Source organism: Oncorhynchus keta, chromosome 35, assembly GCF_023373465.1.
Source record: "Oncorhynchus keta strain PuntledgeMale-10-30-2019 chromosome 35, Oket_V2, whole genome shotgun sequence".
Taxonomy (NCBI): Eukaryota; Metazoa; Chordata; class Actinopteri; order Salmoniformes; family Salmonidae; genus Oncorhynchus; species Oncorhynchus keta.
In genome coordinates this window covers 53799673-53816051 of record NC_068455.1, presented here as the reverse complement: position 1 = coordinate 53816051, position 16379 = coordinate 53799673, and the positions used below count along the sequence as shown (strand labels likewise).

Below are 16379 nucleotides of genomic sequence, written 5' to 3'. Positions count from 1 at the left end.
ATGAAGCACGGGCTGGCAGCATCATGTTGTGGGGGTGCTTTGCTGCAGGAGGGACTGGTGCACTTCACAAAATAGATGGCTGCATGAGGAAGAAAAATTATGTGGATATATTGAAGCAACATCTCAAGACATCAGTTAGGAAGTTAAAGTGTGGTTGCAAATGGGTCTTCCAAATGGACAATGACCCCAAGCATACTTCCAAAGTTGTGGCAAAATGCCTTAAGGGCCACAAAGTCAAGGTATTGGAGTGGCCATCACAAAGCCCTGACCTCAATCCTATTGAACATTTGTGGGCAGAAATGAAAAAGTGTGTGCGAGCAAGGAGGCCTACAAACCTGACTCAGTTACACCAGTTCTGTCAGGAGGAATGGGCTACCTGAAACGTTCGACCCAAGTTAAACAATTTAAAGGCAATGCTATCAAATATAAATTGAGTGCATGTAAACTTCTGACCCACTGGGAATGTGATCAAATAAATAAAAGCTGAAATAATTCTCTACTATTCTGACATATCACATTCTTAAAATAAAGTGGTGATGTAACTGACCTAAGACAGGGCATTTTTTACAAGGATTAAATATCAGTAATTGTGAAACTGAGTTTAAATGCATTTGGCTATGGTTTATGTAAACTTCCGACTTCAACTGTATCGTGGCTTGCTCACTAATGTCTCAATCAAAATTACGGATTGCCTCTTACCTGCTTTTTGTCCCCTTATGACATAGTTTTGTAAATCTCAATTGTCAGTAGAAACCACATTTGTTTAAGCAAGTCAGCAATATCAGCTGTGTTTTTTTTTTAAAGGCAGTAAATGAGGCTGAATGTACTGTTTCAATGCCAGACAAGGCTCTGCTGAAAGCCAGGTTTAGCAGTGGTTGGGACGACTGTTGGAACAGATTTATGTAGGTCCTAACAGTTTGTGGGCACCGTTTGTCACCGTTATAGTATAATTAATGTATTGTTTAGTGTTGTGTAGTGGCTTTGCTGGCATGCATCCCATATTTTTGTTGTTGGCCCACCAAGATTTACATGCTAAAATCGCCACTGATTACACTGTCATTTGACCATGACATCTGATCTTTAGGACCTATTTTAGTGGCATATAGTACCTTACCTAACCTTGCTTTAGAGAAAGGAATCTCTGCACAGCCAGACTATGCACAGCCAGTTTTGTCTGAAATCTTTCAGCTGGTTGAAATGAATGTTTCAGACATCCAAGGGACACAGAGACTCAATACATTCGAAATAATCTTGTGTGGGCCTGGGAAAATGCAGGCTTCCTCACAACATTGTGCAGAATTCCGTGCCAAACTATGTTCAGATCAGTGCTGTTATTTATCACCCGGTAAACACATGGGAATACTATTTCAGCCCATAAAATAAGCAACTCTACTCCGCGCACATCTCGCGATAGGACGATGCTCCATCCATGCTTGTCTATGGTGAGAGTTTTCCTGGTATCGCGTGATGTCTAAAGTTTCCCACGCCTGTTGTTGTGGCGTCTGCCCTTTTCTCTCACTCTCTCTAGCAACCTGCCGCCTCCCTCTTTTCTGTACTCCTCTCCCGCCCCGTTTCTCTCCGTCTTCCTTGTCCCTACATCGCCAGTCTGCTTCTGTTGTCTCGGCGGATTGTTGGTCTGGGGAGAAAGGATATCGCGAGTGTTGGAGTTTTGGTGAGAGTTTGTGGAAGATGGCGCCTGTTGTGACAGGGTAAGTCTGAGATTCAGGGCTGGTGGTTGTAGCTATTGGAGTTAAAGTGAATTTAAGTTTTTTTGAAAGATAATTGGTCGCTTCTGTTCGAGCATATATAGCCGAGCAAATGTGGATGTTTGTGGACATTTGTTTTCAGTCTGGGAAAGCATTTTCTTTGTCTGAATGTATTGTGTGTTTTCCTTTGACTACTTCACTGTACTGACTGTTGCTGCACTGCCGTGCAGTGTTCTGGGGGTCGAGCTAGCTCGCTACTGCTAGCTTTCAGAGGTCTGGTGTTGAAAAAGGACAACGATACGAGTACAATCAGTATGGGCTGGGAAAAAATTCAACTCTCGTTTTGTCTATGTTTAGGTCATATTATTCAACTATATATCCTACGATATGTATGTGTTCGCCTTATAACCATGTTACAATGTAATCTACAGTTCCACAGTCTGAAACACGTTGTGGCTTCGCCTTTGTCAAGCAAGGCATCGTTCGGTTATGTTCGACTCGTCTCTGTGGTGTTAGCTGGCTAACGTTAACTGACTGGATATTTCTCGCACGATTGTTGGTTAATACACTTGCAGACGTCTGAGAACTGTAAGCATATGTTTTGCCATGCGTAAATGTACTCATATAAAGTGGTGTTTACGAAACAGCCCCGAGCTTCTCCGTCCGTGTTGCAGACACATTATACTAAGGACATGTAATTGATCTAATTCTACCTGCTATAACCCTCTAAAAACGAACTCAAAGTTATAAAAAAAGCATGACGTTGTGAGGATTTGTATACATGTCATTTTTGCTCTCTTTTATGTCTAAGCGTCAGATAAACGTCAGATAGCCAGCGCGAGCCACTGAAATCCAAAACGCTACAAAAATATACGTGAAATGAGATGCCTCTGTCCAAGGTTGATAAGCTACTTGATGAAATAGAGATGGTTTAGCAAGTTACTGTTGATAATTCACTACGTTGAAGCTACTCACATTGATGAAAGGCAATCCTAAAAAAGGCAGCCAACTAATCTGTTTAAATACCCTTTATTTTGCTGCTGGAGGCAACGAGCTAAATTATCCCTCAGACTTTCTATCTTCCTAAATATTCGTCAGTTCCATGGGCTTAGCCCAATTTCTTTGATTGTAGCTAATTGTGCAATTGGGAGATAAGAGACGTGGTAATTATTTGAAGAAGAGAAATATAGGCTAAATGAAGCCCATTTCATTTATCTGTCACTAGACTTTAGAATTGCCTGGGAAGTAGTAAAGTCATCAAAGCTTGCCTAATGTCTACTATTCTAGAGCCACATTTTCCAAGTTTTCAATGCTCTTATGATGCAGTAAGTAGTATTGTTACTTGTATGTATTGTAAACTAGTAGCAGCATAGCATTTGCATTATCTATCCGGTCTATGGATATTTCTCCAATTCCCAAAACAGTCATAATTTCGATGGTGTGCGTGCACATTAGCCAAACACACGTTTTTTGGGGGGGTAATCTGGAGTCAGTAGTCCCCACAGATAGCTCAGTGGGGGATAGACATTAGCTGGGCTTTTTGGAGGAGAGTTGCGTGTGGAGGGAGGGTGGGTGTCGAGGGTAGGTAATGTGTGTGCTCATTTGGGGCTTTCCAGCAGACCTGAGCTGATTTCTGTTTAGAGAGAGAGGGCAGGTGGGTCGGGTCTGGGTGGCTGGCCACCTGTCCAGATGATATCTACCCGAGCTGTGTGCTTTTTCTTCTGCCAGGATAGAGGGAGGAGGGGGAGTGAGACTAGCGGTTTAAACAGAATTAGAGTGCCATAAGGGATCTTTATTAGCATGTGGCCGGGCACGACCGCGTCAATGGCTGGAGGCTAGGGAGGGAGAGAGATAAAGCCCAGTGCCCCCACAACCCCACTCAGGGTCAGGTCTGACAGCCATGGCCCCCTCTGAGAGTTGGCTGGGAGTTGTGGTTGAGGCAGGGCGCACTGGTGCAGAGCTGAGAGGGTAGTACTCTGAACTCGGTAGTAGGGCACACCGTAGCATCACGTTTTGCAATGGGAAAGAAAAATCTGTGTTCCTATAGGACAAATTCAAGCAGTGTCTGTTTGAGTTAGTGAGCAATTATAAATGTAAAACAAGCGCACATTCTAGAGGTTTGCTGAAAATGCTTGATAAGATTGACCGTCTGTCTCTGGCTTAAGTATGTTAAGATGGTTTGTATGTCTGAGCTCTTTCTTGCCCTTTCAGCTTAGTTTAGCCTAAATAGTGTCGTGGCATTTTACGTGATCTCTTGTTTTTGTAAGAGAAATAGTGGAGCATTTAGTCAATGGATGGCTCTTCAGTGCAAAAATAAATCCCAAGGAAAAGGACCATAGTTTTGTCTAACATAATAAATATAAAAAACAGCAGGAATTCATATGTGAGCTGTGTCACAGAGCAGTGATAAGACTATCCAACCTGCAGCCTACCATATCTCCTCAACACAGCTCTCTGAATGTTAGAAAAACAGGAATGAGATAGTGTTGCTGTATAATCTTTCTTTCCCCCTCAGAAAGTGTGCCTGATACCAGTGAGCCTAGCAGCCCTAGCTGAAAGAAAACTACTGTTCATGGGTAGACAATCTGGGCATCACCTGGGATGATAAAAGCATGAATCACTTATTTCAACACAATGCTTGCCTCTACATGGCCCCTGGGTAAAGCTATTGGATATAACAAAAAAAAGAAAACGAAATGTTATGCCCTCCCACTTTTACCCAAAGGTGTACAGCGGGACGACTCAGTCGAGACAGAGCCGGGCCTCTTTTCGTCCGTGTAATTACACCATTAAGCCTGCTTGTGAGGGACAGAGGCGTGTGAGCCACTGTGTGTGTGTGTGTATCCTTGAGCACTTAACCATAATTGTGCCTGTAAGTTGCTCTGGAAAAGAGTATCTTCCAAATGCACGTACATTTACATTTTAGTCATTTGGTGTGTGTGAGTTCCCTGGAAACAGGAGTGTGTCATGGCCAGGACGATACCAGTTTGGCGATACTCATTAGTATCGTGGCAAGGAAACAAAACATGAAGCGGATTTAACTTCTTTAGGAAAACAGCCTTAATGTTGGAAACAAACATGTTTTTAGTGCTGCATGATTAACCAAAATGTTGGTTATTTTTTAACTGACATCGGTTCAATTATTTGAAGTGCATTTTGTTTGTTTTTCTTCTGTGAATGCAGTTTCGGTAGAGATAAATCAGATCAAACCTGAACTGTGTGATGTCGTAGGGAGTTGTAGTTTCCAACAGGTGCAGAAAATGTGTTTAATTCACTACAATGACCATAATCCATTTTGCACCTGTTTAAACTTGTGTGGAGCAAACACAGAGACTGAGAGATGAGAGAATGCATGATCGAGAGGGATAGAAAGCAGTTGCTTCGCGAGCCTGAAAATACATAAGCTAAGTGATTGATGGTTGATATTCAGCAGTTGTAAAAGAATGCCTTTTTTTACTTTTGAAGAACTACTAAAATTGTGATTTGTCAGACAACATAGGCAGCAGCTCTATAGAGATGAGCTGATGGCTTAGAATGAAATAATAGTCATCAAATAAAACATATTTTTTTAAGTAATGTGAATAAATGATAAGCTGTAATGGGCACACACTACCATCATTAGACTTGATTTTATTCTGTGTTACAGCTTTCAACCTGCGTAGTGCATTTAATGTATAAAAACGTATCTAAGATTTTTTTTTTTTTTATCTAACTGAAACCAACCGACCTCAAAATTGTATTAGTCACATGCGCTGAATACAACAGGTGTAGTAGACCTTACAGTGAAATGCTTTTTTACGAGCCCCTAACCGACAGTGCAGTTTTGCTCAGCACTATTATGTTATCATTCAACCCAGAGTCACATGCATTTATTTTCCAAGCTATAGCACACAATATTTTACATACAGCAGGTTTTTAAAGGACCAAATAGTTTGGTCTGCTTCGAATTTTCATTTTTGCCATGATACCGATACCACAATAGTTTTTCCATCACAGCCCTAGAGTTTGTGTGTTTTCTGTGTGTAGAGGGGAAGCGGTCCCCAGGGTCCTCTTCTCCCTTCCCCCATTATGAGAGAGAGAGGAGCAGATGTGGAAGCAGTGACCTTTTTGGTGGCAGAGGGCTGGGGTAGAGTTAAAAGGGTCTGCCGATTTCATTCCCCCCGACACACACGCACACTCCCAGCCTCACCTCCTCCTTGTACCTGAGCCAGGGCATTGACAGATAGGTTAATGAGGGAGGAGATACAAGCTCGTAAAACCCAGATCTGTGTGTCACCTCAGGACCTGCGAGCTATTGTGTTACTGAAGAGACGTGCCCCACATTCAGACACAGTAAAACATCTTCAAAGTCGGGGTAAGATTATTGAATATGGAAGCCAATGTAGAACGTGCAGTTTGCTTCACTTGTAGGGTTCACGCTGTCAAAGTTGATAGGTTGATTTGAAAAGGGGCTGTGACTTAATTTCAGTGCGATGTTCCCTGAAGCCTATTTGCCACCATGGACCAGTCAGGTTGTACTCAACTTGTTGGATGGCGTTGTGACATGCTTCCCTACTACACTACCTATTTTTTACAATTCTTTATCTGACTGTCTCAACCTCTCTCCCGCTCTCAACCTCGCTCTCTGAACAACAGCAGATGAAAAGGCCATTTTTTTTTGTAATTTGGCTTGGCACTCCCCAGACTTGGTCCTCTGCCACATGCTAGTGGAAGAGGAAAGCCACGGAATATCACAATTTTACATAATGGGTTTTCTTTATTGGTCATGTATTTTAATAAATTTTTCTAGTTGGCGGTGCATTTCCTAATTCCCAAAAGCCTGAGGGGGCCAGAGTTACAATGTTATTCCCTCACCGTCACCAGGCAATGATTGGATTCTTTATACGAAAGAGCCCCGTCTCTAAACCCAAGTGAGAACGCATTATTTGCTTCATGAGCTTGGAATGTATTCCAAATAACCTTTCACTTTATCTCTCGGGCTAAAACGTGTTATTATTGTTTCAAGAAGGATGAGACAGAAGCATTCTCGATGCAAATAAGCCAGTGTGGTTTTGAAAACACCATCACATCGAAGCCCAAGTTCCCTGTGTTGTTGTTGGCCTTGGCATTCAACTTTTCTTCTGGATCAGAAAAAGGGCTTAGGTGGTGAGCGTGGCAGGGGACGTGGTAATGGGCATGGCGGCCCGTCACCACGGCTGAATTTTAGAGACATTTTAAGAGGCCCCCCATCTGGGTGGTGTAGAGACATTTAAAAACAATTTTTAAGCAAAGTTTTAAATCAAAATTCCTGCAATTCTACACATTTTGCCATTTCCTGCGATATTACATATTCTGCCATGGAGTTGAGAGAACATTTTGCCGTTTTAAAGTACATTTCCTGCAATTCTATGCTTTTTTTTTGACATCACTAATGCTGTGCTCTTTTGCTCAAACATAATAACAAAGTCAATACTGCTAAATTCATTGGGTCCATCTTGCGAACATAAGCAACCATTTATATTTAAACAGGTTCTCCGGCACAAAATGCATGTCAGCCAACTTCCACATGCCAGAACTCTAAATTGTAGTTTGTCCCATCAGATAACATGGCATACGTTAGCCCCATGCTAACCTCAACAGGTGGCACTGATTATATTCCCGCACATTCTTCCACAGCCTATCAAATATCTTAGACTATATATCCACCAACCATTGGCATTTCTAATGTTAGATAACATTTGTTTTTGCATATATGACAATCTATTTTTTTGTTGATCTGTTTTACACACATCCATATGCTTTTATAGAAAAAAAAACTTCTAGTTTATCGTACGTCATAAAAAAAAGAAAATAAATGGATTTGTCAAACAGCAGTCAGGTAGGCTATCATCGCTTCAAGGTGGCACACAAGGTGGCACACACTGCTGAAGCGGTTGACTCGAAATTGATGGTGCACTTTAACAGTGGGTTCGAGCCCCCCTCGCATCAAGCTTTTTTGTTGAGAAAAAAAACTGTTCATTGCCTGTCCTTGATACTTGATTCAAAACGCATGTCACGAAGTGGATGATTATAATAATGCATAGCCTATTAAACGTTTTAAGCCTGCATGTAAGTGTAGGCCTACATAAGAACATACTAATAGAGTACCACAGTATGAGTCATTAATATCCATAAAACCTAGCGGTCAAAAAGGGAAATTCATTTTTAATGTTAATCCAAACCTCATTCCAGGGTAAGCCTACATGAAACACAGCCCTTATCTTAAAATCCCCTATGGGAGAAATGAATGGTGGAAAAACGATTGGAACCATTTCCCTTATTGACCGCTAGGTTTTATGGGTATAATGACACCCACCGTGGAGCTCTGTGACAGCCAAGTGTCTTCCTATAATAAGACTGTCAATTCCAGTCCTCCATACTTGCAATTAAACTTCTTTAAAATAACTGCAATACTGTCATCTGTAGGGTGATAACGAGAGTGCAAACTATAATCCTACTCTACACTTTAATGCTCGTCCTCCTCAAGTAAAATAAAGGGAAAAGGGGATACCTGTCAGTTGTACAACTAAATGCCTTCAACTGAAATGTGTCTTCCGCATTTAACCCAATCCCTCTGAATCAGAGGTGTGGGGGCTGCCTTAATCGACATCCAAGTCATCGGTGAATAGTGGAAATAACACGCATGACTAGATGGTTATAAAAAAAATCTAACTCTTGTAGGCCTATGTTTATGTGTACACGTCTATGTAATGTAGCCTATGCAATATGATTAATAGGCAATAGCAGTGAGTTTAGTTTGCAAGGCTGAAGAAAGTGGTAACTCATTCATTTCATTCATAATCTTCATGTTCAAGATGTTGGCTGAAGGCGTCCCTTTTCAACACACTAACACAATACATGTAATTTCACTTTTCAAAGGGGGGACTCTTGAGATTCGAACCCTTGCCACAATCTGCGACAATTATGTGCCACTAGGCATTTGCACAGAGCGCAATTTGACCAGTCAGTGAAATACATGTAATTGGCTGATATGCATTTTGTGTAGGAGAACCTGTTTTTAAATTTAAATGGTTGCTTATGTTCGCAAGTATGGACCAACTGTCTAGCTTTTATTTTGGTGATATGTTAGTTCTCAAAGATGATATTATAAAAAGATAAGTACAGTTGAAGTCGGAAGTTTACATACACTTAGGTTGGAGTCATAACTCGTTTTTCAACCACTCCACAAATTTCTTGTTAACAAACTATAATTTTTGCAAGTCGATTACTACATATACTTCGTGCATGACACAAGTAATTTTCCAACAATTGTTTACAGACAGATTATTTATCTTATTATTCACTGTATAACAATTCCAGTGGGTCAAAAGTTTACATACATTAAGTTGACTGGCTTTAAACAGCTTGGAAATTTGCAGAAAAGTATGTCATGGCTTTAGAAGCTTCTGATTCTGATCATTTGAGTCAATTGGAGGTGCACCTGTGGATTTATTTAAAGGCCTCCCTTCAAACTCAGTACCTCTTTGCTTGACATCATGGGAAAATCAAAAGAAATCAGCCAAGACCTCAGAAAAAAATTATAGACCTCCAAGTCTGGTTCATCCTTGGGAGCAATTTCCAAACGCCTGAAGGTACCAAGTTCATCTGTACGCAAGTATAAACACCATGAGACCACGCAGCCATCATAATGCTCAGGAAGGAGACGTTTCTGTCTCCTAGAGATTAACGTACTTTGGTGCAAAAAGTGCAAAACAATCCCAGAATAACAGCAAAGGACCTTGTGAAGATGCTGGAGGAAACAGGTACAAACGTATCTATATCCACAGTAAAACAAGTCGTATATCGACATAACCTAAAAGGCCGCTCAGCAAGGAAGAAAACCGCCATAAAAAAAGCCAGACTACGGTTTGCAACTGCACATGGGGACAAAGATCGTACTTTGAGAAATGTCCTTTGGTCTGATGAAACGAAAATAGAACTGTTTGGCCATAATGACCATCGCTATGTTTTGGAGGAAAAAGGGGGAGGCTTGCAAGCCGAAGAACACCATCTCAACCGTGAAGCACAAGGGTGGAAGCATCATGTTGTGGGGGTGCTTTGGTGAAGGAGGGACTAGTGCACTTCACAAAATAGATGGTGTCATGAGGAGGGAAATTTATGTGGATATATTGAAGCAACATCTCAAGACATCAGTCACGAAGTTAAAGCTTGGACGCGAATGGGTCTTCCAAATGGACAATGACCCCCAAGCATGCTTCCAAAGTTGTGGCAAAATGGCTTGAGGACAACAAAGTCAAGGTATTGGGGTGGCTATCACAAAGCCCTGACCTCAAGCGTGTGTGAGCAAGGAGGCCTACAAACCTGACTCAGTTACACCAGCTCGGTCAGGAGGAATGGGCCAAAATTCCTCTAACTTATTGTGGGAATCTTTAGTCAGTCCAGACTAAAGAGGAAAGACAGAGACTTGATAAAGGGGAACTGGGTAGCAAGAATGAAACCTTATTATTTTTCCTCCTACCATGACAATAACAACAATGAAACCAGACAGTGGGCCGGAGGTGCCAAACTCAGTGCCAAGCGCCGCATCGCTAACATACACACAGCAGCCTGCAGATAAACACACATGTGGGCTAAAGGTTGCTAAGGTTTCTCATAATTTCTGACTTCTCTCTCTTGTACTTCCGTTTCTGTCACACAGACACACACACAGACTTGTACAGCTAACCTCGTGGGGGAACCCAAGTTAACCAATTTAAAGGCAAAGCTACTAAATACTAATTGAGTGTATGTAAACTTCTGCCACTGGGAATGTGATGAAAGAAATAAAAACTGAAAGAAATCAGTCTACTATTATTCTGACATTTCCCGTTTTTAAAATAGTGGTGATCCTAACTGACCTAAGACAGGGAATTTTTACTAGGATTAAATGTCCGGAATTGTGAAAAACTGAGTTTAAATGTACTTGGCTAAGGTTTATGTAAACTTCAGACTTCAACTGTAGGTCAATTATCTTTTCTTCATACGTTTGTCTGGTTTTAGTCGTTTTTAAGTTTACACTGAACGCATTTTTACAACCCCAAAAATGGCCTACCAAGGATTTCAATGGCAGACAAATCCCTTCCATTGATAATCTACTCTCCAAGAGTGAGGGATAGGGAGAGCACAGAACGTACTGTTTTGCAGTGCCCTCTCTCTCTCCTCTTAGCGTAGCGAGTTTCCTCCACCCTCCCCTCCTGGTCCTGTTGCTGTTGGTAGCAATTACAGCATTGCCAAGGGAACCAGACGTGTTTCTACCGGCGTCAGCGTTTTCCGACCCACCGTCACGTTTCAGGATGTTTCATTCAGAAAACACGTAGTGATCCCCTGTCTGTCTGCATGCTCGGTTTAATTTAACCTCCTCTCCAACCATCCCAGAATCATGCCATGTTTTGCAATCTTTTACAGCACATACTGAGAGAAAAACCGGGTTGAATTCAACGTGAATGATATTGACTTTTTTTTTTTTTTTGCTCTTTGCTCCAGTGTGTTTCTTGTGAAAAGAGTGGGGGCAGGAATCCCCAGGATGAGAAAAGTGGATTTGTTTTTTGGACAAATATTATTTTAATAGGAGGAAAATAGTTCTGCCATGTGTTGGTTTATGAGACATAATTGCTTGAAGCTACCAAGAGACCCTAGCAGGAGAGTGTCTGTTTAGAAAGAAATGCTTCGTTCTCTGATGCTTTTGGCCCCGGATAAAAGGCTTCTTGTTTTTTGTTTGTATGTGTTCTTTTTGGACCTCAATGGATTTTAGATTGTGATTGATGGTTTACTCACCACCAGTTTGTCAAAAGTCTGCGTCTTCTCGGACTGGTGTTTTTGAATCTGAAGAGAAGGCATCTTTTAGCCTTTGGGAGTTGGTTTCCTTTCCTAGGTGTTAGTTTACATTAGGGTTGGTTGGGATAGGAGTGTTGTATGCCAGCAGCATACCAGCCTGCATCCCACTGCTGGCTTGCCTCTGAAGCTAAGCAGGGTTAGTCATGGTCGGTCCCTCGATGGGAGACCAGATGCTCCTAGAATTGGTTTTGGATCGCCTGTAGGAGGCACTCTTTCCTCAGGTCTAATTATAATTTTTTTTGAATGCCCCAGGGCAGTGAATGGGACAATTTCCCTGTGTAGGGTGACGTCTTTCGGATGGGAAGTTAAAACGGGTTTCCTGACTCTGTGGTCACTAAAAAGGGGGAAAGCCCCATCACCGTCATCATCCCCAACTGCCATGCTCGCCCATCTGAAGAACAAGGAGTGGCAATTGGCAAGAAACTACCTCCTAGTGACAGATGAAGCATATCAGAGACACATTGGTATAGCCTACACCATGCCATCATTATACAAACCATGATATGATGCTAGTACTGCCACAAAATTAGCAAGACAATTTTGATGTCTGCAACACAACCGTGGCTAGGAGGAGATTGAGAACCTGCTACTACAGCCATCTAGTTAACTATTCTCTTTCACTAGTCCTGCTTTTTACATTCACTGCTCCCTCTGTCACCCTTTTCTGTCTGAGAAGCTAATATTAGACTGTGGCATCATGGCGAGTGGCAAGGGCCAGACGCACGCACAGACAGACTCACACACACATTGTGTTACCCCAAGGGCTACTGTGTGTGAGCGTGTGAGAGAGAGAGGTGGAGAGCGTGTGAGAGAGAGAGGTGGAGAGCGTGAGAGAGAGGTGGAGAGCGTGTGAGAGAGAGAGAGAGGTGGAGAGCGTGTGAGAGAGAGAGAGGTGGAGAGCGTGTGAGAGAGGTGGAGCGTGTGAGAGAGAGAGAGAGGTGGAGAGCGTGAGAGAGAGGTGGAGAGTGTGTGAGAGAGAGAGAGTGGAGAGTGTGTGAGAGAGAGAGAGAGAGGTGGAGAGCGTGTGAGAGAGAGAGAGAGAGAGGTGGAGAGCGTGTGAGAGAGAGAGGTGGAGCGTGTGAGAGAGGTGGAGAGCGTGTGAGAGAGAGAGAGAGGTGGAGCGTGTGAGAGAGAGAGAGAGAGGTGGAGAGCGTGTGAGAGAGAGAGAGAGAGGTGGAGAGCGTGTGTGAGAGAGAGAGAGAGAGAGGGGTGGAGAGCGTGTGAGAGAGAGAGAGAGAGGGGGAGAGCGTGTGTGAGAGAGAGAGAGAGAGGGAGAGGGTGTGTGAGAGAGAGAGAGAGGTGGAGAGCGTGTGTGAGAGAGAGAGAGGTGGAGAGCGTGTGTGAGAGAGAGAGAGAGAGGTGTGAGAGAGAGAGAGAGAGGTGTGTGAGAGAGAGAGAGAGAGAGCGTGTGAGAGAGTGTGTGAGAGAGAGAGAGAGTGGAGAGCGTGTGTGAGAGAGAGAGAGGTGGAGAGCGTGTGTGAGAGAGAGAGAGAGGTGGAGAGCGTGTGTGAGAGAGAGAGAGAGGTGGAGAGCGTGTGTGAGAGAGAGAGGTGGAGAGCGTGTGTGAGAGAGAGAGGTGGAGAGCGTGTGTGAGAGAGAGAGAGGTGGAGAGCGTGTGTGAGAGAGAGAGAGGTGGAGAGCGTGTGTGAGAGAGAGAGAGGTGGAGAGCGTGTGTGAGAGAGAGAGAGAGGGGGAGCGTGTGTGAGAGAGAGAGAGAGAGGTGGAGAGCGTGTGAGAGAGAGAGAGAGGTGGAGAGCGTGTGTGAGAGAGAGAGAGGTGGAGAGCGTGTGAGAGAGAGAGAGGTGGAGAGCGTGTGTGAGAGAGAGGAGAGGTGGAGAGAGTGTGTGAGAGAGAGAGAGAGTGGAGAGCGTGTGTGAGAGAGAGAGAGAGAGTGGAGAGGTGTGTGAGAGAGAGAGAGGTGGAGAGCGTGTGTGAGAGAGAGAGGTGGAGAGCGTGTGTGAGAGAGAGAGGTGGAGCGTGTGTGAGAGAGAGAGAGAGAGTGTGAGAGAGAGAGGTGGAGAGTGTGTGAGAGAGAGAGAGGTGGAGAGCGTGTGAGAGAGAGAGAGTGGAGAGCGTGTGTGAGAGAGAGAGGTGGAGAGCGTGTGTGAGAGAGAGAGGTGGAGAGCGTGTGTGAGAGAGAGAGAGTGGAGAGAGCGTGTGTGAGAGAGAGAGAGTGGAGAGCGTGTGAGAGAGAGAGAGGTGTGTGAGAGAGAGAGAGAGAGAGAGAGGTGTGAGAGAGAGGTGGAGAGAGTGGAGAGAGAGAGAGAGAGGTGTGAGAGAGAGAGAGGAGGAGCGTGTGAGAGAGAGAGAGAGGTGGAGAGAGCGTGTGAGAGAGAGAGTGGAGAGCGTGTGTGAGAGAGAGAGAGTGGAGAGCGTGTGAGAGAGAGAGAGGTGGAGAGCGTGTGAGAGAGAGAGAGAGAGTGTGTGAGAGAGAGAGAGGTGGAGAGCGTGTGAGAGAGAGAGAGAGGTGGAGAGCGTGTGAGAGAGAGAGAGAGGTGGAGAGCGTGTGAGAGAGAGGTGGAGAGCGTGTGAGAGAGAGGTGGAGAGCGTGTGAGAGAGGTGGAGAGCGTGGAGAGCGTGTGAGAGAGCGTGTGAGAGAGAGAGAGAGGTGGAGAGCGTGTGAGAGAGAGAGAGTTGGAGAGCGTGTGAGAGAGAGGTGGAGAGCGTGTGAGAGAGAGAGAGAGGAGAGCGTGTGAGAGAGAGAGAGAGGTGGAGAGCGTGTGAGAGAGAGAGAGTGGAGAGCGTGTGAGAGAGAGGTGGAGAGCGTGTGTGAGAGAGAGAGGTGGAGAGCGTGTGTGAGAGGTGGAGAGCGTGTGTGAGAGAGAGAGAGGTGGAGAGCGTGTGTGAGAGAGAGAGAGGTGGAGAGCGTGTGTGAGAGAGAGAGAGAGAGGTGGAGAGCGTGTGAGAGAGAGAGAGGGGGAGAGCGTGTGAGAGAGAGAGAGAGAGGTGGAGAGCGTGTGTGAGAGAGAGAGAGGTGGAGAGAGTGTGAGAGAGAGAGAGAGAGAGGGGGAGAGCGTGTGTGAGAGAGAGAGAGAGGGGGAGCGCGTGTGTGAGAGAGAGAGAGAGGTGGAGAGCGTGTGTGAGAGAGAGAGAGAGGTGGAGAGCGTGTGTGAGAGAGAGAGAGAGGTGGAGAGCGTGTGAGAGAGAGAGAGTGGAGAGCGTGTGTGAGAGAGAGAGGTGGAGAGCGTGTGAGAGAGAGAGGTGGAGAGCGTGTGAGAGAGAGAGGTGGAGAGCGTGTGAGAGAGAGAGAGGTGGAGCGTGTGAGAGAGAGAGAGTGGAGAGCGTGTGAGAGAGAGAGGTGGAGAGCGTGTGAGAGAGAGGTGGAGAGCGTGTGAGAGAGAGGGTGGAGAGCGTGTGAGAGCGAGAGAGGTGGAGAGCGTGTGTGAGAGAGAGAGAGGTGGAGAGCGTGTGAGAGAGAGAGAGAGGTGGAGAGAGAGAGAGAGGTGAGAGAGAGAGAGAGAGAGAGGTGTAGAGCGTGTGTGAGAGAGAGAGAGGTGGAGAGCGTGTGTGAGAGAGAGAGAGGTGGAGAGCGTGTGAGAGAGAGGGGTGGAGAGAGAGGTGGAGAGCGTGTGAGAGAGAGAGAGAGGTGGAGAGCGTGTGAGAGAGAGAGGTGGAGAGCGTGTGAGAGAGAGAGAGGCGTGTGAGAGAGAGAGAGCGTGTGAGAGAGAGAGAGAGAGAGAGAGAGAGCGTGTGAGAGAGAGAGAGGTGGAGAGAGTGTGTGAGAGAGAGAGAGAGGTGGAGAGCGTGTGTGTGAGAGAGAGAGAGAGGTGGAGAGCGTGTGTGTGTGAGAGAGAGAGAGGTGGAGAGCGTGTGTGAGAGAGAGAGGTGGAGAGCGTGTGTGAGAGAGAGAGAGAGAGAGGTGGAGAGCGTGTGTGAGAGAGAGAGAGGGGGAGAGCGTGTGAGAGAGAGAGAGAGGGGGAGAGAGAGAGAGGGTGGAGAGCGTGTGAGAGAGAGAGAGGTGGAGAGCGTGTGAGAGAGAGAGAGGTGGAGAGCGTGTGAGAGAGAGAGGTGGAGAGCGTGTGAGAGAGAGAGAGGTGGAGAGCGTGTGAGAGAGAGAGAGGTGGAGAGCGTGTGAGAGAGAGAGAGGTGGAGAGCGTGTGAGAGAGAGGGGTGGAGAGCGTGTGAGAGCGAGAGAGGTGGAGAGCGTGTGTGAGAGAGAGAGAGAGGTGGAGAGCGTGTGTGAGAGAGAGAGAGAGAGAGGTGGAGAGCGTGTGTGAGAGAGAGAGAGAGGTGGAGAGAGAGAGAGAGAGAGAGAGCGTGTGTGAGAGAGAGAGAGGTGGAGAGCGTGTGAGAGAGAGAGAGGTGGAGAGCGTGTGAGAGAGAGAGGTGGAGAGAGAGGTGGAGAGCGTGAGAGAGAGAGAGGTGGAGAGCGTGTGAGAGAGAGAGGTGGAGAGCGTGTGAGAGAGAGAGAGAGGGGCGTGTGAGAGAGAGAGAGAGCGTGTGAGAGAGAGAGAGCGTGTGAGAGAGAGAGAGAGCGTGTGTGAGAGAGAGGTGGAGTACGTGTGTGAGAGAGAGGTGGAGTAGTTGAAGCCCTTTGGAGTCAGAGATGGCACCAGCAACATACAGAGTTGATCTTTAGAAAGCAGGGTCCCTCACCTTATTTTCCAGTTAACAACACCGCATCAGTCCAGACTAAAGAGGAAAGACAGAGACTTGATAAAGGGGAACTGGGTAGCAAGTATGAAACCTTATTATTTTTCCACCTACCATGACAATAACAACAATGAAACCAGACAGTGGGCCGGAGGTGACAAACTCAGTGCCAAGCGCCGCATCGCTAACATACACACAGCAGCCTGCAGATAAACACACATGTGGGCT

The 16379-nt window shown here is 45.4% G+C and overlaps 1 protein-coding gene across 2 annotated transcripts in view; it reads left to right on the top strand.

The window, feature by feature from the left end:
- Positions 1-1557: 1557 nt before the first annotated feature.
- LOC118368624 (recombining binding protein suppressor of hairless) overlaps positions 1558-16379 on the top strand; it is a 97654-nt gene continuing 82832 nt past the window's right edge. Inside the window, exon 1 of one of the 2 annotated variants that reach the window (XM_035752889.2) lies at positions 1558-1709. In XM_035752889.2, the coding sequence (XP_035608782.2) occupies positions 1690-1709 (20 nt within the window). In that variant the 5' untranslated portion in view covers positions 1558-1689. The remainder of the gene's footprint in view (positions 1710-16379) is intronic. The other variant, XM_052495782.1, reaches the window with a different exon arrangement.